At 44.8% G+C, this 24,990-nt stretch overlaps 7 protein-coding genes and 1 non-coding gene across 11 annotated transcripts, besides 1 other annotated feature; 4 read left to right on the top strand and 4 right to left on the bottom strand.

Moving 5' to 3' along the window:
- Positions 1-187: 187 nt before the first annotated feature.
- Positions 188-259: a mobile genetic element.
- Positions 260-1,341: 1,082 nt separating this feature from the next.
- On the top strand, positions 1,342-1,778 carry CG45273 (uncharacterized protein). Its single transcript, NM_001382129.1, has one exon. It carries the CDS (start codon positions 1,385-1,387, stop codon positions 1,649-1,651), a length of 267 nt encoding a protein of 88 aa, NP_001369094.1. The 5' UTR covers positions 1,342-1,384; the 3' UTR covers positions 1,652-1,778.
- Positions 1,779-2,559: 781 nt separating this feature from the next.
- Positions 2,560-4,414, bottom strand: Cda9 (Chitin deacetylase-like 9). 2 transcript variants are annotated; one of them, NM_001299590.1, is made up of 3 exons: positions 3,843-4,414; positions 3,012-3,736; positions 2,560-2,899 (listed from the first exon to the last, which is right to left on the bottom strand). In NM_001299590.1, the coding sequence occupies exons 1-3, from the start codon at positions 4,059-4,061 to the stop codon at positions 2,650-2,652; spliced, it is 1,194 nt and encodes a 397-aa protein (NP_001286519.1). In that variant the 5' UTR covers positions 4,062-4,414; the 3' UTR covers positions 2,560-2,649. The 2 variants fall into 2 exon arrangements, with proteins under 2 accessions (NP_001286519.1, NP_611192.1); NM_137348.4 differs by having other exon boundaries at positions 3,843-4,083.
- Positions 4,415-5,870: 1,456 nt separating this feature from the next.
- CG15605 (uncharacterized protein) lies at positions 5,871-6,484 on the top strand. Its single transcript, NM_137347.3, has one exon. It carries the CDS (start codon positions 5,935-5,937, stop codon positions 6,391-6,393), a length of 459 nt encoding a protein of 152 aa, NP_611191.1. The 5' UTR covers positions 5,871-5,934; the 3' UTR covers positions 6,394-6,484.
- Positions 6,485-6,524: 40 nt separating this feature from the next.
- On the bottom strand, positions 6,525-8,130 carry Amy-d (Amylase distal). The gene has a single exon (NM_079044.2). The coding sequence runs from the start codon at positions 8,092-8,094 to the stop codon at positions 6,610-6,612; it is 1,485 nt and encodes a 494-aa protein (NP_523768.1). The 5' UTR covers positions 8,095-8,130; the 3' UTR covers positions 6,525-6,609.
- Positions 8,131-8,257: 127 nt separating this feature from the next.
- Positions 8,258-11,799, bottom strand: asRNA:CR45272 (antisense RNA:CR45272). Its single transcript, NR_124590.1, has one exon.
- On the top strand, positions 8,657-9,996 carry Spn53F (Serpin 53F). Its single transcript, NM_001043088.2, has 2 exons — positions 8,657-9,684; positions 9,746-9,996. The coding sequence occupies exons 1-2, from the start codon at positions 8,667-8,669 to the stop codon at positions 9,865-9,867; spliced, it is 1,140 nt and encodes a 379-aa protein (NP_001036553.1). The 5' UTR covers positions 8,657-8,666; the 3' UTR covers positions 9,868-9,996.
- A 791-nt stretch (positions 11,800-12,590) lies between the features above and the next one.
- Positions 12,591-14,258, top strand: Amy-p (Amylase proximal). 2 transcript variants are annotated; one of them, NM_001299589.1, is made up of 1 exon: positions 12,591-14,258. In NM_001299589.1, the coding sequence occupies exon 1, from the start codon at positions 12,624-12,626 to the stop codon at positions 14,106-14,108; it is 1,485 nt and encodes a 494-aa protein (NP_001286518.1). In that variant the 5' UTR covers positions 12,591-12,623; the 3' UTR covers positions 14,109-14,258. The 2 variants fall into 2 exon arrangements, with proteins under 2 accessions (NP_001286518.1, NP_536346.1); NM_080421.4 differs by having other exon boundaries at positions 12,591-14,185.
- Positions 14,259-18,533: 4,275 nt separating this feature from the next.
- Positions 18,534-24,050, bottom strand: CG15611 (uncharacterized protein). Of its 2 annotated transcripts, NM_137345.3 has the most exons (7): positions 23,618-24,050; positions 22,820-22,951; positions 22,394-22,727; positions 19,490-19,576; positions 19,322-19,426; positions 19,134-19,265; positions 18,534-19,069 (listed from the first exon to the last, which is right to left on the bottom strand). In NM_137345.3, the coding sequence occupies exons 1-7, from the start codon at positions 23,899-23,901 to the stop codon at positions 18,617-18,619; spliced, it is 1,527 nt and encodes a 508-aa protein (NP_611189.2). In that variant the 5' UTR covers positions 23,902-24,050; the 3' UTR covers positions 18,534-18,616. The 2 variants fall into 2 exon arrangements, with proteins under 2 accessions (NP_611189.2, NP_725655.1); NM_166218.2 differs by lacking the exon at positions 22,820-22,951.
- Between the last annotated feature and the right edge of the window lie 940 nt (positions 24,051-24,990).

Below are 24,990 nucleotides of genomic sequence, written 5' to 3'. Positions count from 1 at the left end.
GAAAATCATCAAAAAAATCATTAATTCCTCTGAAAAAAGACGCCAAAAACCCTGAGGCCGTAAATTTGCCTAGCAACCTTGAATAAAGATAATTTACAATAATTTGTACAACTAATTAGTTACTTGCAAGAAGTTTTTTGCAAATCGATTGAAATTTGAATTAATACAACGAACTAATACAAAAGTCTTATAGTTCCTGAGACCGAGGCGTTCATAAGGATAGACAGACGAACATTTCCAGATCGAGTCGGTTATTAATACGGTTATTATTATTAATAACAGTTCAAGTTGATATCAAGATAGATACATTATTAAGATTTTACTATAAATCCCAAATATATATTCCTGATGAATTTTTAAACTTAACAAAACCTTCAGCTAACTTAACAACCATTTATGGTTAGCTTCTCAGTCAGATGAGCATCTTGAGAATCGATGTAAAACGCATATCTCATCTTCTAAGTGACTTTTTACGAAGTAACCTGAGCTCGCGCCATAACCTGCCTAATAAATGTCAGCAATTTGAGCAAATAATTTTGACAATTCTATTGTCAACCACCGCAAAGCACATTGGGCACTCGATATACTCTGCCTACTTCCATCCAGCGACCCACATCATCATAATCATCATCAAAGTGCCTTGGTGGTTGGCATAATTTTCGCAAAGTAAAAAGAAAAGCAAACAAAATTTGAAACATAAAAATGTAATTTGGCTGTGTGGTTGAGGGTGATGGTGTTGGGTGCGACCCAGTGTTAAATACTGGGACCATTTTTTTTTCGCTGTGTACCACATAAAAGTACATTAAAATAATGCCGGTTTAGGTCACAGACAGCTGGGGCAGAGCGAAAGGCTCGTAGAGTCATTTATTTATGACAGCCACCTTCTCACCCAAGTGAAATTTATGCTAAACGGGGAAGAAGTCTCAAATTGAAGGGGTGGCTGTTGGGCTCTGAGCAATGGAGTGTCCTGGCAAAAGGACAATGGATCTGAGTTTGCTGTTAATCAGTGCAAGTTTCGGAAAGTAATCAGCAAATATTTGACCACTTTTTGTTGCGATTTTCTCGAGCATTCTCTTCATTTTCATAAAAGCGTGGTTTCTTTCTCCTTCCGCATTGTTTCCGCGATTTTTCTTGGTTTTATTTCCATCTAAGATACAAGATACAAATGGAAATCTATCGAAGCAGATCTGATTTACTGGCAACTTTCGAGCAAACCAATTGCATCATCATCGTTTGATATTCGAGAGCCCTTGTATCATCTGGCCTTATAAGGGATTGACTACTTTCACAATTATCTTGGCCAACGAGTCGTAATGATCAACTGAAAACTGTGCTTTTGATTCAGTTCAATTTAACTACTCATCGGCAACGGTTTGAATTGAAAATGGCATCTTCGATGGACTTACTCTGGCTTTTTGGCATTTTGGTTATCAGCAGCGTGCTACTGGAAACTTCGACTCTGAACAGCGAAGTTGTGGAGTCCGTAACCGTTGCTTCGAAGTCAAGCAACTTCAGTGAAAATGTGAAAATAAAACTGGAAAAAACCTGGAATCATAATGGAACTATGCAGGCGCAACCGTACAATATTCTGGAGACCAACTGTCCTCATGGCTATGTCCTGGCAAATAAACATTGCCACAAGCGTGCCTAAACGTATTGAAATAAATGTAAATGTTACGTAAAGATAATTTCTGTTATAGCACATTTTGAATTGAAGATCATATGTTCGCATATAATTACACAATTATAAAATATATATGATTTAAAAGCATCTCTGTAAGACAACTTTAAATAGCTCTTGGCATTCTCCTAACTTGGCACTCAATAAAAATTGCACCTTATGGCATTGCTAAGTGTCCACAAGAAAATTCTGCCCCCACTCGTTTTCGAGACTTTTTACACAATTGACTCAGGTCATCAGAGAAGACCCTCGATTGCCCCCTGATTCCGCCCACTCCTCGGTTCACTATCAACCAATATGTTGCGGTTGCTTCCATGTCCAACCTGGCCAGCTGGCCCACCTCCACTCGGACCGAGCATTACCCAAGGGACGGGGTGGTTCGGCTGGCTAACCGCATACATAATTTGCGACAGCAACCGCAAAATGCGGCCGCACAGGATCCCCACTCTGGCCAATACTCAGACCCTGACTGATATGCAAGCCAAGGACTGTCATTAGTTAGAGGTCCATTAACAAAAATGCAACCGATGGCTGCTGCGATGGCCAGACGGGCGGACCGTCATTTACAGGTAGCAGCTGCATTGACAGGACCCCAAGAGCAGGACTCCATGTGAGGGTCCGGAAGTTGGCGCATTAATTCAGGAGGCAGCCATGAAATATGACGACACTCGGGGGCTCTGCTCTGCTCTGCTCCGCTGAATGAGTTAATTAAGCGTCTCACGGCCAGAAACATAATTTGGGCTCATTTATCAGTGACGGCGGTGATGCGGTGCATGTAAATTTGCCTTAGCGATGGGAAATGTCAGCCGTTATCCTTGGCAAAACACGAAAGTTTCATTACAAAGTACACAAAGAAAAACAAATGCGCTATAGCCTTTGCATGACCAAGCAGAGACCTATTTTTCTATTCAAAAATATCATTTTATTTTTTTCAGTGTACACGCTTTATGCGCGAATGTCTGGCGGGCTTAGAGCTGCTGACCCAGAGGATTGTCCAGCCAGGGATAGACGGACGGGCACTTGTCGCATACGGTCATGTAGCGCTCCTCGCCGGTGGACATCTTTTGGACGTGGCACTGGACCGCTCGACACTCCGCCTCCGGCAAATCGGGACAGTCCTTGAACGGGGAGCCCAGCGTCGGCTTTCTCACGTACTCCAACATTCGCGAAATTCCGGTGAAATACACATCCGAATAGGTGTTCAGGTGGTTAATGAATCTGCGCGAATTTAATTGGGTAGTTATTTTCAATTTGTTAGAAACCTGAGGTATAAAGCTGCTTTATCTTTATCTGTAGGTAGTATATGGTACACGGAATTATAGTTACTTACTTTTTAAAGGCACCAAAGTAATTGCGACCCCGCGAAAACCACGCAGCATGCAGATACATCCCGAAGGGTGCTCTATTGCCAAGATAGTGCCTATTGAAGTTCTCCATCATCCAGTCGAACAGCTCGTCCATATCGTCCTCCGGCGGGTAAACGCAAGCATCGATCATGGAGCAACTGTAGCCCTCAGTATCGGTCCACGTGACCATGGGATTCACCCAGAATCCGGGAATGGATGCCTCTGGACAGGGGCCTATTTGACAGTCCTGCTTAGACTTGTAGTCCAGGGTGTACGGCCACATGGCCGGATCCTTGAACTTTTGCGTTGGCCAGGAACTGTCGTAGGTCAAGCCCAAGCGACGGGCTGCTTCAAAGGTGTTATTGCCCGAAATTTGGAGGAACGGCAGGCGCATTCCCTGTATCTTCTTGGGATTTACTTTGGCAAAGGTCTCTAACATTTTGAGCTGCGCTCCAAACTCTCGCTCGATGGTCGGAACATCAGCTGAACGCCAGTAATCGGTGCCATCTCCATGGGTCACCGAATGTAGGGCTATCTCGTGACCGGCCCTATAGAGTGCATTCACCCTCACGTAATCCGTGTATTCGTGGGACAAAAAGAAGGTACCGGCGGCTCCACAACCATCTGGATTGATTAATCCATCGAAAAGCAGCTCGTACTGGGCAAAGTTGACAGCATTTACAGCGTCATCGAAAGTGATGGTCACGAACTGGGAAAGAATATATTCATATATAAGTATTTATAAGATGCATTTCTGATTTATCGAAAGCAACGGAATGTGTAATATATTAAGAAATTGTTACAAATTGTTACACCTGCGGAATCTGGTTCTCCTTGCCCTGGAACTTGGATGTGGGTAAAGCGGCATCGGAGCAGCGGCAATCGGGTAATTTGCACTTGCTGGGTTTGCAGGGTTCGGCCATTGGCAGGATTCCATTCTGCTTATTCTTCTGCTTTTTGGACTTGGACTTGGCCTCGCTCATGAGAGCCACGGTCAAAATTAGGCCCAGAATTAGCAAGGTAGAGTACTTCATGCCGGCCTAGAAAGAACTCTATGCTCAGCCATCGATGCTCGATGGTCTTCTTATAACCTTCAGGGAAAAGTGATATCTTATCGGTTTCTTGGGGCTCCAAATATGATTTGCTTGTTCAGCACAAGGTGTGGCTCAATTGGGTGGGGTTTCCTCAAGTGACCTTGTTTCATCCGCAGAGCAATACCAACTTCATTCAACCAAAAAGAGACAAAACTTTCAATTATAGACATGCCAACGATCTCGGAGTGGCCAAAGTTTGTCTCATTAGCATAACCAAGGAACTTAGCAGCTGAGATTTGCCGAGTTGAAGTGGAAAACTTTTCACACTTGCCGGAGATCGCAATCGATGGGCGCCGACTGCAGCCCAAATTATGACAGACCATCCCCCAGTCAGCCAGGAAAATGCACTTCAAATCGTAAACAAGTGCTTCACAAACTTTTCACAACAGCGACAGGAAGCTCTCAAAAACAAAGCACAAGGAACTCTCAGACCCCCAGCCAATCACACAGTGGGTGGAAGTCCTCAAATCCCGGCAGGCAGTGGGAAAAAGTCAATACAAGATTGAGGAAAAATCTGCAATTCCCTTGGGGAGCGAAAGTAGTCGAAGGAGCCGGAGGAGTCAGACATCCGTTTCCCGATTACTCGGGGTGCACGCCCCGAATGCGATTTGGTCACGTTCCTGGGCGTTGCCATCTCGGCTAGGAGCCGCAAACGTGGCCAACCAACCGCCAGTCAGCCGAAAGGACTCTCGGAAAAGCAGGCTGAAAACTGGGTGGAAAGTTTCGACACTCGGCACTCCGACACTCCGTTGTAGGGGCAATGCAACATGTTTGAGTGAGTTCGATGGTAGGGTTTTTATATCAAACCATCTTCACGATGAATTCTAATGAAGATTGAAGTTGCCGGGTTGGGTTCTTTATTGAAATCTGATTGATAGCGAACCGGGCATCGCTCGTTCATCAACACTCATTAGGAAGAGCACTATGCAAGGGCGTTGGGGTGTGAAATCAAAGGAAAAGATAACTAAACCAACCTCATTCCAACTCACACCAAAGGACACATGTGTGCCCTAATCAAAACATCTCACGTGACCGAAACTGCTCTAAAATGCAAATTTCTCGAGGCTAATAAAAATGTTACTCATATGCGTGGAAGATTTCCCAAGTGCCGAAGGCGACCAAAGAGAAAATTCGCACGCACGTCTGAAGCTGAAAACTATTACGCGGTGGCGGTTTTTCCACCCCGGTTCGGATTGCCTTCTGTTTGCCAATTTTCGCGATAATCACACAACTAATTTGCATAGCACTGAGACCAGCAAATCTGGGCTAATCAAATCAAGCAAACGAACAAACTCAATTTGCGGCTGAAGTATTAATGCGAACTTATACATGTTTTATTTTAAATACTCTATAAGAAAGGTTGTGAGTTTCAATTTGTACTGGCCTATGTTTTTACTATGCTACACTAAATTAGTATTTCATTTTTATGTATAATAGTGTTTACTCCAAATATACATTTCGGAAAAGTACACACAATTACATATTTTGTATTTTATCCTAAGAAAATGGTGTAGATTAGTTTAATCTAGGAAGCGGAAATAAGAATTCCTCCAAGTCTCCTTTTAAATATTTCTAGTAGAGCATTTCAATTTTGGAAAGGGGCTTTTTCCAAGCCTACGCAGATCTTAAGTCTTACGAAAGCCTCCATCATCATCGCATCCATCTGTTATTGCTTTGATGGGACTATGCAAATCTCGGCTTGCGAGATAGCCTGGCATTTCATTTCAAATAATTTTAGGGGGAGGCCAGCAGAATCCCAGGCAAAGCAAACAATTTTCCAAAAGAAATAGGCAAAATTCAAAATTACCGGAGGATGGCGCAAAGGGAACGCAAGGCAGGAGTTGTAAAGAGGGACAAGGCAGATAAGTGGAACCATGTAGAGACGGCTCGATACTTTAGGGATTTGCAGGAAAATGAGGTGCGAACGATGCATTATTTGGGGCTGGCCTACGTGGTTTTGTCTCGTCGCCCAAATTTGCAATTGAAAGTTCCACTGTCCACTCAAAACTATGAAGATGGAGCCATTGTGGGAGCAGGGGAGCGAGGAGGCTATGCCCTCCAGTTGCTCTTCACCTGTGCTGCGAACTATCCACTCGCAAGGCCGCTGGTGGAGATCGTGGAGAAGCGCAATGTGAGCGACGCCTTTGAGCAGGTTCTCCGCAAAGAGATTGACCTGATTTTGGAGGAACATCTTGGCCTCCAGATGATTGTGCCGGTGGTGACCCGGCTACAAATCACGCTGAATACCGAGATGAAAAGGCAGCGCTTTTAAATAAGGTCACGCATAAGTTGTTTTTTGCCATATTATGCGTAACAGTTATTTGTGGTCAATTTTAAGTACAATAAAATTAAGCATTTTCCATAAATATGTACTATGATTACTGCCCATCTTCCTTTTTCTGTGTTATAATCGCATAATATATATTTTAAAAATGAATAATCTCAAGTAATTGCTCGGCTTTTCGGCCTTGGTCTTTGCCCCAGTTGTTTACAACTTGGCGTTGACGTGAATGGCCAGCACTCCGTCGTCCTCGGAGCTGCCAATGTAGATGGAAGCCCGTCCGTCGGATCCGACGGTGACGGTCTTGCCCGTGCAGGAGGAGCCGCTCTTGGAGCCGGAAATGACGTCGCAGTAGGTGCCGGCGGGCAGGCCCGTCTGCAGGGAGCTGTTCAGGTCGTAGTTGTCGTTGTTGAAGGCCACGAAGCCGCGGCTACCTCGGCTGAAGGAGATCTGATTGCTGCCGCTGTCCCACCAGTTCTGGATCTCGTCCAAGCCCACGGCGTTCCGGAAGGCCACCATGTTGTAGATCTGGCGCCAGCGGTGCTCGCACACCCAGCCGCCGCTGCAGGAGTTGTCGCTATTGAAGATGGGCGAGGCGATGTTGTGGCCGTCGGTGGTGGGCGGGCCCTGATCGGTGTCCGTGAAGGAGAAGGAGGACATCACGCGGGGAGTGCCGAATGGGTGCGCCAGCATGAAGGCGGAGGCCATCTTGTACTGCTTGGGCACCTTGTAGGTCAGCACGTCGGCGCCTCCTGCTCCATGTCCGCGCTGGTTGTCGTGGTTGTCGACGAATACCAGGGAGCGGTCGGAGGCGGCGAAGCCCCAGGCGGTGCCCCAGTTGGTCAGATACTGCAGCTGGTCCTTGCCGCGGAAGACCTTGCCGATGGAGTCGGAGTGGCGGAACTCGGTGATGGCGCCCAGTCCGGTGTACTCGGACTTGCTGATGGCCTCGCCGCCCATGTCGATGACCTCCTGGACGATGTACGCCTTGGATCCCGAGGCGAAGCCGTGGTCGGTGTTCAGGTTCTTGAGGCGGCCATAGATGACGGCCAGGTCGGCGGGCCACATGTGCTTGGCGGCGTCCACGCGGAATCCGGCCACGCCGAGATCAATCAGATGGTCCAGGAACTCGACCACCTTGTCCTGCACGTAGGAGTTGCCCTGGTTAAGGTCGCGCAGACCGACCAGCTCGCAGTTGCGCACCTCGTTGGCGTCGTTGTAGTTGCTGATGGCGCAGGTCGGGTTGAAGTCCAGCGAGGAGTAGGGCACTCCGGGATAGCTCTTGCTGCTGGGGCTGGCGGTGCTGCCGCCAGTGCCGTAGGTGCCTCCGTCGGCGGCCATGTGGTTGAAGACCACGTCCACGTAGGTGCGCACTCCGACGGCGTTGCAGCGCTTGACCATGCTGGCGAACTGCTCCTCGTTTCCGGAGCGGGTCTCCAGCTTGTAGGAGATGGGTTGGTAACGTTCCCACCAGGGGCGGCTGTCCTTGACGGCGTTCTCGTTCACAGGGGAGACCTGAACACCGGCGTAGCCATTGGGTCCCAGGAAGTTCTCGCACTCGGCAGCGATGTCGTCCCACTTCCACTCGAAGAGGTGGACCATTCCACTACGACCGGATGCGTAGTTGGTGTCGAATTGGGCATTGGCCACCGCCAGGAGGGAGAGGCACACTATGCTCTTGGCCAGAAACATGATGATTTTAGGTGGAAGCTAAATTTCACTCTGATTAAAAGTGTGTCGATGCAGCTGCTTATATAGGATGACCAAACCTATTCGGCTTTGCCGGGAGTGATTTGCGGATTGATCTTATCGCCCCTAAGTCGCTACGTTCTCTTGTATGTATTGAGTTGATTAAATCGCGATTAAGGCGTGTTATCTTAGCTCGGCGCAGACCTATTGACTGGTGGCTAATTATAATTAGTTCGACATAAGTAAACATCAAGACAATGCATTCCTCAGATATTGGTTGATATTGGAGATTTATTGGCCACTTGACTTGCACGCCACTAGAAGCGTGATCAATCTGAACTTTGGCCTACAAGGAGTAATTTATATTGTTCTAATTTTCACAATACTGCAAGTTAATGTGGTGTTTATAAAGTATGTAAAAATTAATTCAATATATCGATATTACCATCAGTAATTGGCTCATGTATCACCTCTAGAATTGCAATTTTTACGCAAAGAGTTTTCAATTACACGCTTGAAATTGTGGGCATCTTAGCTTAACAAATTAACAGTAGTATTAAGTAATATTATAAATAATGTACGTGCTACTGCTAATCCTTTTAGGAATCTCACGCTACAGGGCTCAGAAAAATTCACAATTGCCAGATGAACTTTACGCAGCCATCGTGAACAGCTTTTCGAACAGGAACATTATGTTCTCGACGGAGATGATACGATCCAGCATGCTGTTCATCTATGTGGGCGTGGAGGAAGATGAATCCGAGCAAATTCGAAAGGCTATGCACTATCGAGGAACCCATCTATCTGAATACAAGCCGAAAACACAGAAAATCTTTGCCATGAGTGTGAAGAAGGCACCTGTGGCCAAGAGTCTTACCCGATTCTATGTACGTCAGAATATGAAAATGTCCACGGAATATAGAGTTTTTATGCGGCATACAGAGGGAAGAGCTCGTAATATCGCCTTTGCTCGTGAACAGCTAGACGAGGTTAATACATTTTACAGCCATGAAATGGGCGAGCAAATTGGGCAGGTGGTAAAAGAAAGCTGGTGGAAACCGAACAGCCAAGGACTTCTCGTAAATGCCATTTTCTTCAATTTGAGTTGGGAGCGGACATTCAATCCGGAGGCCACATATCCCCGGGAGTTTCGAGTAAATGCCACAAAGAGCGTTATGATACCCATGATGCACGAGGATAGTAAGTTTGCATTTGGCATCCTAGGGAATCTTAAAGCCACCGCCGTCCTGGTGCCTTTTTCCCATGGAGATCTCCGAATGCTCTTGATAAAGCCCGATCAGCCTGATGGACTTGCTGCCTTGCAAATGAAGCTGCAGGCCATGAATATCTTAAGCGTTGCCAGGAACCTCACTATGATGGATGTGTTTGTGGGTATACCGAAATTTAAGATACACAGTGATCTAGAACTCTCTCCAGCTTTTGAAAAGATGGGCATCAAGGATATATTTAAGCCCAGCAAGTCATTTTCAACGTTGCTTCACAGGAATACCAACTTTCGGATTGACGGAGTTATTCATGTAGTCACCTTTGAGTTTCAGGAGCAGGGCATTGGTACGCCAAGTACAGATGTTGGTAAATTTAATTATCTAAAAATCCTGAAAGACACTGTTCTATTATTTTTTTTTTATTTCAGGCAATGGTAGTTTGACACACACCTTTAATGGGGTGAAATATTTTTTGGCTACTCATCCATTTGCTTTTTATATCATAGACAACACATCAATATATTTTGCCGGTCATGTAACAAGCTTTTAGAAATTAACAAAATTATTCCAAATTATTTGTGAGCAATACAGGTAATTTTTATATTCTCACCGTTTGTGGGGAAATATTATTGCAGAGCTATAATGTTTATGAATAATAAAGTAAATCGTTTCGTGTATTAAAAAGATAATGTTCATTTGTGGTCGAGCCATATTCATTTCATTCGGCTCCCGAAATATCTTTTGATTAGCCAAAGGAATGGCACTGGTTGTGCGCCATAAGAATCCAGGTCATGTAGTCCGCATATAAATCCCGGCAAATTCATGCATGACCCATAAAAACCAATACCCCCACTTGGCCAACGGACTTGCCGGCACTCCAGGAACATATTTCCTATTTATGACTGCAACTTTCGGTCGAGTCGGGTGGGGTGTAAAAATTTCAACACGCTCACACAAAAATTGCCAATTAAGCGCATTTATGACTGCAGCGCAGCGTAAGTATGTGCGGCATGCAACTAGCCGGGTAGAAGTCGGGGTCACCACCCCCAGAATCACCAGCTCCCGGTGGAAACAGTGTCTGGCCCATAAACATCCTTAATGCGAGGACGTGTGCACTCCGAAGACGCTCGTCGGATTATTAAGAAACAATGAAGACGGGACGTCGCTAGAAGCCATAAAAGCGGACACATAACGCCCGGTTTATGGCGCAAGTTAAAACCGGAAACTAAATAGTTGACACCGCGCGGACATTGACCATCGGATGCTGTGGGGTGTTCCAAGGGAGGGGCTACTCTCGTAAAACTTGGGTCAATGACGAAAACATAATTTGTAATTTGAATTTGCTTCGTGTTCGAGCATAAGCAATGAGCTTACCAGAATGTCCTTCGCCGTTGTCCTTTGGGTATAAGGGATTCAGCTCGCGTTTTGATCATTGCGCATATGATTCGTTGGAAAAGTGATTGCTGCTGCTGGTGAAGAGGCTTGTAGGTTTGTCACTACAGGAAATCAGCAGGTGTGATATATTGTTTATAACATTTTGGCATGTGTCCAGCAAACCCTTGACGTTGAATAATAATTAAATTTTCTTATAGTTGTAGCTTTATCTATTATTTGTGTAGCTTGAATGATTTATTGTTCTTTGAATGTGATAAGAGAATGAGATAACGTTTAGAGTGACGATGATAAGGTGAATTCAAACAATCAGTTAAATCAAAACTTTGTTAATTAATTGCAAGTCTTAACATCCAAAAAGTTGATAAGAGTAAATTAATTTATCAGTCTTAGAAAATTGTGGTAATTAATTGTGAGACTTTAGTTTGTAAGCAAGAAAGTTAATTTTCTGTGAACTTTCAGGAGTCTTAGGCTAAATGAAAACAAAATTAACTGGGAAGCGAATTACCCGAGTAACTCCACATTGCAGCGAGATATAAACTGAAATTAAAAAGTATCTTCTACATGGGGAGTTACGTCTTGGGTTGAGTCCGAGGCTTTGGGGTAAGGGATTTCTTCGTCCTTCGACTGATTTATGCGCTTATCACGCAGGCGTCGCCGTTTTTATGTCGCTGTCGTCGCCGTCTGTCGGCCATAAATGTCCTGGCCCGAGTCCTGGTCACAAATTTGCCAGTTTAATGCTCCCCCGGATCTCGACTAGCGCTTTTCAATTTCTCCACACATACCTGCGAAATGGCTTAGGCTCATCCTTCGCCCTTCGTGACAGTTTTTCATTACGCACAAATCCTTCGGGCATACACAGTCACATTAAAAAAGGATGTTGACTAAGAGCCAAAAGTAAAAAGGAACAGGGTGCGATGTAAGCAAACAGCGAATGGAGACTGCCGTCTTAGGAATTTCATAAAAATCGTTGCCGGCTTATCGCAGCTTTAAGATGTCTGCATGTCCTGTGGGTGCTCGCATGTCCTTTGCCCTGCGACACTTTCAAAGTGACATTATGCAACTTTGAGCGGCAGCAACAAGAACTGCAGCTATCTAAATTACCCAGAGACATCCGGCATGGCAGGACGCTCTTATGCGCTCAAGGATCAACAGGAAGCGCCCCAAGGAGTCTGACTAGCTCCATGTGTTGCATTTTGCCATTCTTGTTTTTTTTTTTTTGTTACGTTTCTTTGCTCTGCAAATTTCATTTGGCACTGCGACAGGAAGGAAATGTGAGCATGCAAAGCCGAAAAAGGTCCTGCATAGACACAGATAAGTTGCGCAGCAGTCGCCAATTAATCCGTCGTCCTGGACGTGTTAACATTCCGCCACTTCAGAACCCAGAGATCAAGTGGCCGCCAGTCAAGGCCAGAAGTCACGTATTCCAGAGAACGGCGCAGCCAAAGCTTCAAACCAAAATCGCTTGCTACCTTTATTTTCAACATTTTTAGGCGATATTGCATGATTTCAATGCTTTCAAATACGCTAAAAAATCCAAATAACAATTCACAGTAAACCCGCTCCTAGGAGCGTGAACGTAATAAATAGTCAATAAATTCCCAACTGAAACCGATTTCAAAGGAATGCATTTTCCCGATGAGTTATTGATACAAATATAACGAAAATAAGCCGACTCACTAATCATCAGCGAAAAATTGCGATCTCCAGTCTGCTCGAAATTCTGATTAGACAAACTAATCGCCAGTCAGACCCCATGCGTGAAAAAACCCCTTAGGGAGCGATAAGATCCCATGCAGTCACAAATCACTCCCCGCGAAGCCCTCAGATAAAGTAGCAGTGGGGTCCACTATATAAGGAGCGGCTCTGAGTAGTTCCGACCAGAGTGAAACTGAACTTCCATCTGGAATTACCATGTTTCTGGCCAAGAGCATAGTGTGCCTCGCCCTCCTGGCGGTGGCTAACGCCCAATTCGACACCAACTACGCCTCCGGTCGTAGTGGAATGGTCCACCTCTTCGAGTGGAAGTGGGACGACATCGCTGCCGAGTGTGAGAACTTCCTGGGACCCAATGGCTACGCCGGTGTTCAGGTCTCCCCTGTGAACGAGAACGCCGTCAAGGACAGCCGCCCCTGGTGGGAACGTTACCAACCCATCTCCTACAAGCTGGAGACCCGCTCCGGAAACGAGGAGCAGTTCGCCAGCATGGTCAAGCGCTGCAACGCCGTCGGAGTGCGCACCTACGTGGACGTGGTCTTCAACCACATGGCCGCCGACGGAGGCACCTACGGCACTGGCGGCAGCACCGCCAGCCCCAGCAGCAAGAGCTATCCCGGAGTGCCCTACTCCTCGCTGGACTTCAACCCGACCTGCGCCATCAGCAACTACAACGACGCCAACGAGGTGCGCAACTGCGAGCTGGTCGGTCTGCGCGACCTTAACCAGGGCAACTCCTACGTGCAGGACAAGGTGGTCGAGTTCCTGGACCATCTGATTGATCTCGGCGTGGCCGGATTCCGCGTGGACGCCGCCAAGCACATGTGGCCCGCCGACCTGGCCGTCATCTATGGCCGCCTCAAGAACCTGAACACCGACCACGGCTTCGCCTCGGGATCCAAGGCGTACATCGTCCAGGAGGTCATCGACATGGGCGGCGAGGCCATCAGCAAGTCCGAGTACACCGGACTGGGCGCCATCACCGAGTTCCGCCACTCCGACTCCATCGGCAAGGTCTTCCGCGGCAAGGACCAGCTGCAGTACCTGACCAACTGGGGCACCGCCTGGGGCTTCGCTGCCTCCGACCGCTCCCTGGTATTCGTCGACAACCACGACAATCAGCGCGGACATGGAGCAGGAGGCGCCGACGTTCTGACCTACAAGGTGCCCAAGCAGTACAAGATGGCCTCCGCCTTCATGCTGGCGCACCCCTTCGGCACTCCCCGCGTGATGTCCTCCTTCTCCTTCACGGACACCGATCAGGGCCCGCCCACCACCGACGGCCACAACATCGCCTCGCCCATCTTCAATAGCGACAACTCCTGCAGCGGCGGCTGGGTGTGTGAGCACCGCTGGCGCCAGATCTACAACATGGTGGCCTTCCGAAACACCGTGGGCTTGGACGAGATCCAGAACTGGTGGGACAACGGCAGCAACCAGATCTCCTTCAGCCGAGGCAGCCGCGGCTTCGTGGCCTTCAACAACGACAACTACGACCTGAACAGCTCCCTGCAGACGGGCCTGCCCGCCGGCACCTACTGCGACGTCATTTCCGGCTCCAAGAGCGGCTCCTCCTGCACGGGCAAGACCGTCACCGTCGGATCCGACGGACGGGCTTCCATCTACATTGGCAGCTCCGAGGACGATGGAGTGCTGGCCATTCACGTCAACGCCAAGTTGTAAACAACTGGGGAACATGGCGAACAGCCAGGCAATAAATTGAGATTATTAATTGTACGAAATATATATGATGAGATTATAAACACACAACACTTTTATTCGCAAGGGATGATAAGAATCTAATATATATATTATCTGGGCTTCAAAGCATTGATTTTATTTATTGAGTCAAGAGGGAAATTTATTTTCTTGTTATTCTCTGTCCAGGTCTAAAGTCCCCAGCGGTGAGGCTATCTATTGATTTGGACATTCCAATCGAATACAAAACAGAGATACAGAAATTTGCGAAAAAATTTGATAACAATCGTGGATTTTACGAATTAGACAAATTGATATGTGCTTGCTAATTGATGTGGCATGAAATAAGAAATTTATAAGGACGTTTTCAAGTGCTTCTATTTTAAACATTCATGGATTTTTTTTTAAAGCAGACAGCTTTCAACAGGTTTGATGAGAATTTGAATATTGATTGTTGACTTTAGCTATACATAAATCACACCTCATCCACCCATTGGTGGTATCCTTCGAAGGACTTGGGAACTGGTAGGCTGATGGTGCAAATTCAAGCTGTCCTGGATGTTCCTCGTGTGCCCGGAGAAGCGGCCAAGGCACGCACCAAGTTAAGTCCGCATCCCCAAACCCGGCGGCAGATTCTATTAAAATTGCCTGTCATTGCCGAAGCCGGCATCGTTATTGTCCGCTCCCTGGATCCTGAATGGCTGGGGCTCCCCCATCCTGGCTGCCTCCTTTGGTGCCCTTCCTCTTTTCGAAATGGCAGACATGCTTAGTCCCTTGGACGACGATGGCGACGTTGTCTTCTGGCAGGACCATTATTCTTCAACAACGTGCATTATATTATCCTTTGGCTGAAGGCATTTGTATGCTGGTCCCGGGCGCGAATTGCATTTGGGATCGGGTGGTTTCGGCTGCTTCCTGGCTGATTTCTGGGCGGATTCGGTTGGCTCAGCGCACTGGCCTTTCAGCTGTCGTCAGTGCAATTTGTATTGCCGCCCGTCGGTGGCGTCTGTAACTTGTTTTTTATTGGTTTTCTCGTTTTAAATTTCAATTTGGCGTCCTGTAAGCAAGATGTATGTACAAGGCCTCCCCAGCAACTCCCCAACTTCCCGCCAGAAACTCCATGCATACATATGTTGACAGTGTCAGGTGCGCCAACCATGGGCGATTTATTTGCGTCAGTGCGCCAGCTTGACAGTTTCAAGGTGCTGTGACTTGTTGACCCGGCTGCTAACTAAACTGTCATTCAGCTGGTGTTACCATTTCTCGTTTCAATTACACACGAAGAAAATACCGAGCATTAAATGTTTTCCAAAAAAAAAATATATGAAGTTTGAGTTTAATCGATTTGAATGTATAATTGATAGTGGAAATGGGATTATTGCAAGTCAAGGTGGCATTCAGTAAGCCCTTAATGGTCTCGTTTCAGTGCCAGGTTATTATGCCATTAGAGGTTAGGGGGCTAGCACATTTTACACCGCATTTAACCCAAAACATGCCACTTAACGGAGGGCATTTATCAATGAGAGAGTGGGTATTTCCCCAGCCCTACGTGATTCGCCGCCCCGCATTATCAGCCATCAGGAAGCAACCTCATCCTTGAACGTGCCCACCCACCACATACCCCATCGAAATCTCCCATTCACACATGACGATGCACTCCGTGCGATTATCGAGCGTTTCCGTTTCCGCTGCTCGGCTCGTTCTGTGGCTTTAGGCCATGCCCCGAAAATTACATGCCTTTGTTTTTTATCTAATGCCTGGCGACATTATGCCTAACCCGAGGTCTTAAGGATCTCCCCCAACCATTCCACTCCCCGTCCATTTTTGCGAAACGTGTCCTGGAACTCTCCATGGGATTCAGATGCGCAATTCGATCTTTTATCAGTTGTCATCGTCGGCAAATTCACACATTCGCATGGGCATTTGTCGCTCTGCTTGATTTGTGCCACCGTAACCAGTACAGTGGGCTAAAATGGTATTTTTTCACAATAAAAAAAAAAGATTAGGAAAATAAAATAATTAAGTATGGTCCATCCTTACTTCAACTCCTATTTAAACAATCTTTAACGAATAGATGAATTCTCAAACTAACTACATTTTTTAACACTTCACAATGACATCCCATGAACACCACTGTTTACCATCCGATTACTCCAACTCCCAAATGGAAAAGCACATTGTTTCACGTGCCATTTCGCAGCTGAAATTTGAACTTTTTCAAGCACCCGAAACAGAAGAACTAAACGAATTCACAAATCCGGAGACGAGGCAGTAAATGTTGGACGGGTGGATGAAGATGTGTGCTGGATGCGTGCCTAAGTGTTGTGCTGCATTTACATGGAATGGCCATACAATCGTAGATTGGTGGGTGAGATAAAGGCTGGGATATCGAGGAGTATACATATGTGGGTATGTGTCGATGTCGATGGTTTGGGGCACAACAACTGGCGCTGTGGCGTGAATTGGATACGCACAAATCCAATGGAGCAGGAGATAAATTCGTGTGTGGGGCATATTAAGCAAAAATTAGCAACAGTTGTGGCCCGGACTCTGAATGCTGCGAATATGTCAAGTTAATTTAATGTAGCATGAAAAGGGGGAGGTGAGTGGGTGTGGATGAGTGTTCGTGTGGCAGATACGCAGTGCCATGTGTTGCCCGCCTACGTGCAATAATTTGTGCAATTACTTGGCAAATTTGTTCGGCGTCCTCGCAGCCTCGCAGTCCTGCGACGTGTCCCGAAAAAAAAAATTCAAATAAATTATGCCCCTGGCATTCTCCAATTCTATTTGCCAAATTCTTCTTTTTCCACACTTTTTGCAGCGTTCCGAATTATGCATTTAGTTTAAAAAACATGTGGAGCGTGTGGAACAAACTACGTGAGAGGCATAGACAAAAATTAAGCACAACTCGAGAATCAATGGCCCAGAAATATTGAAAGAGCAGAGATAAGATGAGTTGAGATGAGTTGGAGAAACGTCTCTCGGAAATTTTGTAATTTTTCAGCTCTGCGACTTTTTGGCTCATAAAAATGTCAAATCGTTTACATACACGTCACTTTTGTGACAACTACTTGACAGACATTAATACACTTAAGCTGCCTGGTAAGAACACGGGCATTATCCCTTAGCCAGCTGCCTTGCTACGTACTCGTACTACTTACGTACATACATCCTTTATCCCTTGAGCAAACGGCAAGCGGATGCGATGGCGGCATGCCAACATAAATGACATAATATAATAAACCAACAGCGAGCGACCAACAAAATGAGCACATATAGGGCGCAGATAGGAAAAGCAGCAACCAAAATTTGCTTAGACAGCAACTCACATGAAAATTCCCCCAATCCCCCCCATGCTCCATTTTCCGCAGCAAGATGTCAAGGGAGTCGCGTTTTATTTTTTGTGCCCTTTTAACAAATTGCTTTTGTGCAAATTTTGTCACATCCCCAGCACAAACACCAATACAAACCCACTCCACCCACGGATCCAAGGACATGGAAATACAGCCAGATGGAGCATACCACCACCCCACATCCTGCTCAGCTTCATTAGTGCACTCTTGGATGGTTTTTTCTATTTTCGCTAGCTCTTTGAAGTTGCAACAAATCTGCAAGGCAGATACTTATATATATATACTTATATAGCATATACTATGAATACTTGACCATCGCTTGACCGGATAATCAGGCCGTGTAATGTGGGAAATCAGTTTTTGATTTGATCTTAATCGAAGTCTGTCATACAGTGGTTTCAGTACAGCCAGAAAAATATAAATTGAAAGGTATATTTTTATAAGCAGTCTTTTGGGAGGAATGTTTGAAAAGTGTAGCCCGATTTCAGGGTTATGTTATGAATATCTAAATAAAAACCGATCACATAACTAAAACAGAATCTCTTAAAAGGTTTGTTAGCTAAGCTTAGGATAAACACATTAACCGGTTTTAGGTTTTGGCTAAAAATGAATATGTTAAATCGGATTTTAAATCTTGTTTCGACCTTTTGCATGCTGATGCCAAACAAACTAGCTTTTAACACACTCCCAGAAGCCATCAGCATCTTGAGCAGTTCATATTCACATCCTTGGATGCGGTTCATTAGATTTCCGTACGCCGTGACTTGGCTTCTTTTTGGGTGGCTTCCTGCATTGGGCCATCATAAATTCTAAATAAAAAGATTTGTCATAAATTTTTCGGTGGCTGTCACACACACACACACACTGCACGGGAATTGGGATTGCCTTGTGTGTGCCGGCCAAAGGAGATGAAGAGCTATTTACATTTTGCAGCAAGGACAACGACAAGACGGGACTTGGCCACTGCAAAGGCAATTTATCATGAATATTTGTCAGGCGACTGCAGCAAGCTTATTTTACGCTTGGACAAACAGCGAGGACGACACAGAACAGGACTACGAAATAACTTAGCTTTATTCTTAGATATCTACGATCTAGATGGGCATGTGGACATGGTTGTTGCATTGAGGTGGGAACTATTTACAAGTACTGCCAGATCAGCCAGATGGCCAGCACCACGCCGAGGACCAGGTCCATGGGCAGGCTAAAGGTGTTCCGCCTGGCGTGCTCATTGCGTGCGATCTCGATGATCTTGTGGGTGGCCTGGAGCCACTGCTTCACCACCGACGCCTCCGCAGCCATAAAGGAGTACTCCTCCCGCTTGGAGCCGACACTAGATCCGCCCTCCTCCTGTTTCACTAGCAGGTTAATGATCTTGTTGGCATTGGACGAGACCGAGTCCAGTGGCCTCTGCAGCTCCACGTGCTCCCAGTTGTAGTGCTGCCGGTAGGCCAGCCGCTTCTTTCGCACCTCCGTGCACACCAAACAGCGATCGAACAGGAACACCTTGGAGCGGTACTTTTTCCGGGTGGGAAAGTGCTGGGCGTCGAATTCCGTCGCACGGCGGAAGTTTCCCAGCTGCAGGACGTCCAACTGGGGAAGATGAAAAACTAGAATTAGTGGCCAATTCCATATCCCATAGACGCTCATGACGCACCTCGTTGAGCTCCTCGATGTTGGGTATCTCCTCGGCCTGATTGACCACATCCAGAGCGCGTCGCATGCGCGTCTCGAGTTTGCAAACTGCAGTCAGCACTGGCTTGCAACTAATTCCACTTTTGTAGAATTCCTGAAATCGTTAAGATTAGTTAGTAAAGGAAAGCTATGCAAAATCTAGTCACTTACCGATATGAACTGCTGCAGGAGCAATGGATATCTGGTCAGTCTTTGGATGGGCTGAACTAGGAAGCTGTCGATGCCCAGCTTGTCTTTTATTTGGGTTTGATATGTCTAAAAAGGTATTTGAAATATTAACATTTTAGATTAAGGATAGCGCTTGACTGGGTAACTCACCTGCAACCACAGCCGATTATCCTGTCGCAGTTGCATAGAAGACTTCTTCCCCATAGTGAAGCTCACATAGCAATAGAAGCTATTTTTCTGTAAGGTAATAAACAGCAAACCGTATCATAACCCATCTTAACCTCGTCGAAACTGGGAAAACCTTTGTGTCTGGGCCATGTGCTTTATTCTCGCACTTGGCACATCGTTTGATATATACATATGTGTATATTGTACTATATACACACACATGCCAGTTTGCCTGTTGGCGAAATCATAATTTCTTAAGCATTTAAGTCACGTAACTCCGGACTTGTAGAGCGGGCCAAGTGGTAAGGCCTTGGCAAAGCCAGAGTGAAAATTTGGAATTCCTGTCGCTATCTGTGGCCAATGCCAATGCAAATATTTTCCCAAAAAAAAAAAAACCGAAACTAGTGCAAACTGCAAAGAAAATTGTCTGTCTAACGATTTCCTTTCCATTTTAATTTCATTAGCTCCGCCCGACTGCAGCATCAGAATCAGAGCTCGAAGTTCTGCATTTAGATGATATGATAATCATCTCTCTGCGGACTTATCCATAATATTTCCCTTTCCATTTTGCATGTCTAATGCGATTTAGCTGGACAAATGACTGCCTTAAACAATTGCCGCCTCGTCTGGCGGGCGAAAGGTGACAATATATATATATACACACATATATATTTTTGCATATTGCAAATTTGTCTTTGGTGGGCGTGAATTTTATTAGCATGAAATTGCTAGCTACAGTGCATTCCTCCTAATGTAGTAATTCGGACTGTCTAAAGAAAAATGTGGTTGCTTTTTATATATATCTCACACGCTGTTGTACAATATAAATCAAAACTAGATGTCAGCTATGGTTAATGGTTTTTGGCGCTCATCAAATAGTTAACCATGTAACAGATATAATACCTAACAATAATAGCATAAATCTGTTTTCTTCATGTTGTTCAATGAGTTTGCAAGCAAGAAATTAGTTTTTGAAGTATTTTTATTGTTCTCTTAACACGCAGCTGTATAAATAGAATTTATAGCTACAGCGGCTTCCCCATCAATATAATCTTCTTTTGTTTATTTCGCAGCAAACATCTAAAACAATTTGGATCGCCAAATCGATTGCATCAATCTCAGAATTCCCCAACCCCTTTCCTTCAACCACTCAAAAGCATCCATCCGAATGTGGTAAAACTTTTAATTGATTTTCCGCTGGTGGCTGATTCGATTTGATTGTGAGAAGTCTGATCGACACGCTTGTCACTTGATGTTTTTGGCAATTTAAAGCCGATTAATAAATGAAGGCGACTCTATTTATGGAAACTTCTGTCTTTCGAGACCAAAAACTGATTCCGAATCTCCGGCTGGCCAAGATCTAGCATTCATCAATTCTAGGCCTCTCCAGGCTAGAACTAATCGATTTGGCAATTGCTTGTGAAAAGCCTCATTAATTTGCAAATGACGACGAGTCAAGAGGAAATTCATAGCACAAGTTTATATTTATCAACGTTTTGGCTTCGCCTCTTTTGTTTATGCAGCATGCTGCCAAATTTGAGCAGGGAAACGTAAAATTTTTAGAAAATATGTATAAACAAATCTTGAGCAGTTTTTATGATATATTTAGCAAAATATTCGCTTGGCTCTGGTCCTGTGAGTCAGATATGTTTGTTTTGGTTTGGCCAAATTAAAAAAAAAATGAATGCAAAGTGGTTGCGGGTAAAAGGAACAAAAAAAGTGCAAACAAGAGCATAAATCACATCCCAGGGGCTTAGCATGTCTGTCGAACATTAAGTTCTTAAGATGCCAAATCCTCGGGGTGCTCAACAAGAATGTTACCTGCTTTTGGATCAGTTAATAAGCTTACTGTAACTCCTTGCTTAATTTATATTCGGGTTTTCTGGGAACTCGGGTATGACATAAGAGAATTGCGACCGAACAAGAATTCCACAATGCCTCAGACAATTTCCATTTCAATTTAAATTGATCATTTGCGTTGTCAACACTCAGCTCAACATGGCCACATGGCCGCTCTCTAGAGGCCCGAAAAATCATTCCGAAATGAGTACTTTTAACGAGATGATTTGGGGATTTCTATAGCTATGTATATCTGAATATGCTGAAACGCCAAGCCCCGGACAGCAATTGTCGACTCTCCTCACCGAGAACCGATGACGTCAGCTGCCGGCAAATGGAACCCCAGCCCAGAAAAAAAAAATACAATATAGAGTCTGTTTGCCCTAACAATTTTCAACTGATTTTCGTAACTGAGTGTGAGCTTTTGTGGCTGTGTGTTGTGTATTTTCGTATTTTATTACGGCGTTCTGCTGATTACTTCAATCTTATCAGGGGACTTTACTAAGCCAACCCATTCGTCATTCTGCAAGTGATCTGGGATATACATTTGTTTTTTCTGTGAAAATCGTTTATTAATTTTGCACGACACACGCACTGGCATATGAATGAATTTGGCGACACAGTTGTCGCGAGGTGTGAGTAGAAATATATTACTAAAAATTAAATTATAATCATCAATTGAGATTCTGGCACAGTTTGCATAACCCACATTGACTTCATTTGCATTAAGACACGAATCACTCGGCGTTCAAATAATAAAAATAATAAAAAAGCTTAACAAAGCAAAAGATAATAAAGAAACGAGACACGAAATGCAGGTGTCAAGTCCGGGCAAAAAATAAATGTTTAAAAAAAGACTTATCCACTTCATTATGTGTAAATATTTGAGGTTGAAATTAGGCACCCCAAGTGCCTACGGAAGACGAAAGAATTTTGATAGATGAGATGTCGGAACCTGTCTAACGGCTACTTGGCTCAACGACACGACTTTGGCTAATGGACCCAGCCCACTCAGCATCCCCTCCACAAACATGCCCCTTAGCTCACCTCGAAGTGAGCAGCAAACTCATCGAATAGACCTTTGAGATCCCGCTGATTGCGCAACATGAGCGGCAGTATCTCCTTCTCATGCAGCTCCAGTATTTCCTTAATGTTTCCCAGCAGCATCTTTTGTTTCGTTTCGCCACTCAGGGCTTCTGGCAAATCCTCGACATCCTTCAGCTGTCCATAGTTTAGCATACCCTTCTTCAGATTGTTCACATAGTTCACCTCCGTCTGGATGAGCTCGTCGATTATGAAGCTGATCTTCTTGGAGGCATAGATCTCGGTTTGATCGCAGGGAAACAGATTTTCCAAGGACAATGTGTCCTCATCCTCGTGGCTGGACAAAGTGGATGGTCATTACTTAGTTGCCAAATCAATTACCAATAAACGGATATTTAGGATGGCTATGACACTCTCAGCTGTACTTACTACTCATCGCCCAGAGTCTCGAAACTGAGCGTGTGCGATGGGAAGGAGTGGAAGCCATTGGGTGCTCGGTATGTTGGGGATGAGTTCGCTGCGGTTGTTGAACAGGTGTTGATGGAACTCAATGAGATGCCGCTGGAAACAGAACAGTAACGAAAACACAAGAACAGCAAGCCGTGAATGAGGAACACTTGAAAATGATGTGGGTATATAAAAGATAAATGTGCACAACATTAATTATATTCCTAAACACGTACTAGAACTTTAAAACTTCCAGATACTAAGCCGCGACCGTTGTTATTTTCTAGTAATACTTTATATAATGTATGCATAGTGATATTAGTTATCAACTTTATTGCAAAAAAATGCAGATCGTTTATAGAACAAGATTAGAGAAAATACACCATTTATCGCTTTAGTGTTCCACTTCCTCTGTAAAATTTCTCATTGCCTGAAATTTCTTTTAACAACTTCCTTCCTGCGCCTAAAACCAAAACCTTAATAATAAAAACACTTTGCTTATCTGAAATCAGTCGCGGGAATTAACTTTTAACATATTTATCATGCATGTCATGAACTCAACCACTCCCGACAGCAATTACCGTGGAAAGGCTTAAAAATAACCGGGGCGTATACGTTATCTTATCACGTATACGCACAGTAAGTGGTGTAAAACAAGCCAAAGGTCGTACATTCAATAATGGACAATAAATTCGATGAAAAAACAGCAAACAGCTGTCAGATGGTGGGACACGTTCAAACAAAACATTAGGTTAGGTAAACAGAGGGTTTTATACCTACCTATCGCTGTCCAGCAGACTTATTTGCTTCTCCAACTTGCCGTTGCTCGATGCCTGGGATTTCGGTAGAGTGGTGGCGATTGGTGAACTGGGTGACTGGGACTCAAGTAACGGGCATTCTTTCGCTGGTGCCTTGTCCACCACATCGATCGATTTGCCATTATCGGCATTATCGTCGAGTATATGCAAGTAAACGTTAAGAATTTGCACTAGAAATATCACAAGAAATGTGAGCACCACCGAGACCACATCGAACAAATTTAATGTGAACAATGACAACTCCATATTGGTTGATTTGGTTTTTTTCACAGCTCACTATAGACTAAACCACCGCCGAATTCGACGCATATCGATGGCAAAACGTGTACTATATATGGCCAGTAACAGTATTACGATACCGATCCGTAGCGAATCAAACGCGAAACTCGACTGAGCTAAAATTCCGCTGAGTATTTGCAAAGACTGAAAAAGCTTCAGCTTCAAAAGCTCATGACGATCGTTCTCTTTTTTTTGTGCCGAATGCTCTTCAATACAAAAAAAGCTAAATCTGACCACGCGTCGAGCATTTTGTTTGTAAACATGAAAAACAATTTGAAACCATTCCGATGTCTGGCATTGGATTAGAATTCAACAAAGTCCGTAACACTTTTGCTTTCATCGTGGCAATAATTCCGTTGGATCGTTTATGATTTCATATTTGCATATCAATTAGGCCACGAAGGCTTTGGCTAATGGCCGGGCAATAACTGTTATTATGGCCACTACCACCTATAATCAGCGATTTCGATATCGCCTTGAACTTTCGGGTGCATTGAAACTGGTTACCTATTGTTTCGTTTTATCGGTTTTCGGCACTCTGCGAATGGAGTTATAAATCAGAAATCAGAATAGTTATACGCCAGAACGTAAATTATTTTCCTACCCATTAAACGTTTAAGAGTGCAAATAATGATGATCTCATACAGATCATCGGGAAAACGATAATTGTCATTTGTATTTGTGAATTTCACCAGTTAAATTGTTCACATTTTATTGTTTATACAATTGATTTTGCTGGACAGACTGTATCAAAAGAATTCCCTGATGAGGCAACACAAAAAAATAAGAATTATAAATAAACACCGAGCACTTCTGGGCGCGATTGATGAGCTGCAAGTGGAATGATGAGCATGGGGATCTGATCGGGGGACCCAGCAGGCAATTATTGTTTGCCTATATTTATTTATATGCGCCATTTGTATTTTTTTATACATTTTCTTAGTGATGTCACAGGCGGGCGCAAGTGCCACTCAGAAACAAGTTGTTTCGCTGTTTTGAGTATTGCGTGTCGTATCATTAACAATATTAAGAGTGATGAGGTGGTTTGCATGAATT

The sequence above is a fragment of the Drosophila melanogaster genome, chromosome 2R (assembly GCF_000001215.4).
Source record: "Drosophila melanogaster chromosome 2R".
NCBI classification, from domain to species: domain Eukaryota; kingdom Metazoa; phylum Arthropoda; class Insecta; order Diptera; family Drosophilidae; genus Drosophila; species Drosophila melanogaster.
Note: the sequence above shows the minus strand (reverse complement) of the source record. Positions and strands in the feature narration are given on the sequence as shown.

What these genes read in the sequence shown, in the direction of transcription:
- CG45273 (NM_001382129.1), top strand. Translation starts at nt 1,385, where the DNA reads ATGGCATCTTCGATGGACTTACTCTGGCTTTTTGGCATTTTGGTTATC.
- Cda9 (NM_001299590.1), bottom strand. Translation starts at nt 4,061, where the DNA reads ATGAAGTACTCTACCTTGCTAATTCTGGGCCTAATTTTGACCGTGGCT. An exon ending in AGGAGAACCAGATTCCGCAG is followed by an intron (nt 3,737 to 3,842) that starts GTGTAACAATTT and finishes ATTCTTTCCCAG; the next exon opens with TTCGTGACCATCACTTTCGA. An exon ending in TACTTTGGTGCCTTTAAAAA is followed by an intron (nt 2,900 to 3,011) that starts GTAAGTAACTAT and finishes AAATTCGCGCAG; the next exon opens with ATTCATTAACCACCTGAACA.
- CG15605 (NM_137347.3), top strand. Translation starts at nt 5,935, where the DNA reads ATGGCGCAAAGGGAACGCAAGGCAGGAGTTGTAAAGAGGGACAAGGCA.
- Amy-d (NM_079044.2), bottom strand. Translation starts at nt 8,094, where the DNA reads ATGTTTCTGGCCAAGAGCATAGTGTGCCTCTCCCTCCTGGCGGTGGCC.
- Spn53F (NM_001043088.2), top strand. Translation starts at nt 8,667, where the DNA reads ATGTACGTGCTACTGCTAATCCTTTTAGGAATCTCACGCTACAGGGCT. An exon ending in TACGCCAAGTACAGATGTTG is followed by an intron (nt 9,685 to 9,745) that starts GTAAATTTAATT and finishes TTTTTATTTCAG; the next exon opens with GCAATGGTAGTTTGACACAC.
- Amy-p (NM_001299589.1), top strand. Translation starts at nt 12,624, where the DNA reads ATGTTTCTGGCCAAGAGCATAGTGTGCCTCGCCCTCCTGGCGGTGGCT.
- CG15611 (NM_137345.3), bottom strand. Translation starts at nt 23,901, where the DNA reads ATGGAGTTGTCATTGTTCACATTAAATTTGTTCGATGTGGTCTCGGTG. An exon ending in ATAATCGGCTGTGGTTGCAG is followed by an intron (nt 19,427 to 19,489) that starts GTGAGTTACCCA and finishes ATACCTTTTTAG; the next exon opens with ACATATCAAACCCAAATAAA. An exon ending in ACATCGAGGAGCTCAACGAG is followed by an intron (nt 19,070 to 19,133) that starts GTGCGTCATGAG and finishes CATCTTCCCCAG; the next exon opens with TTGGACGTCCTGCAGCTGGG.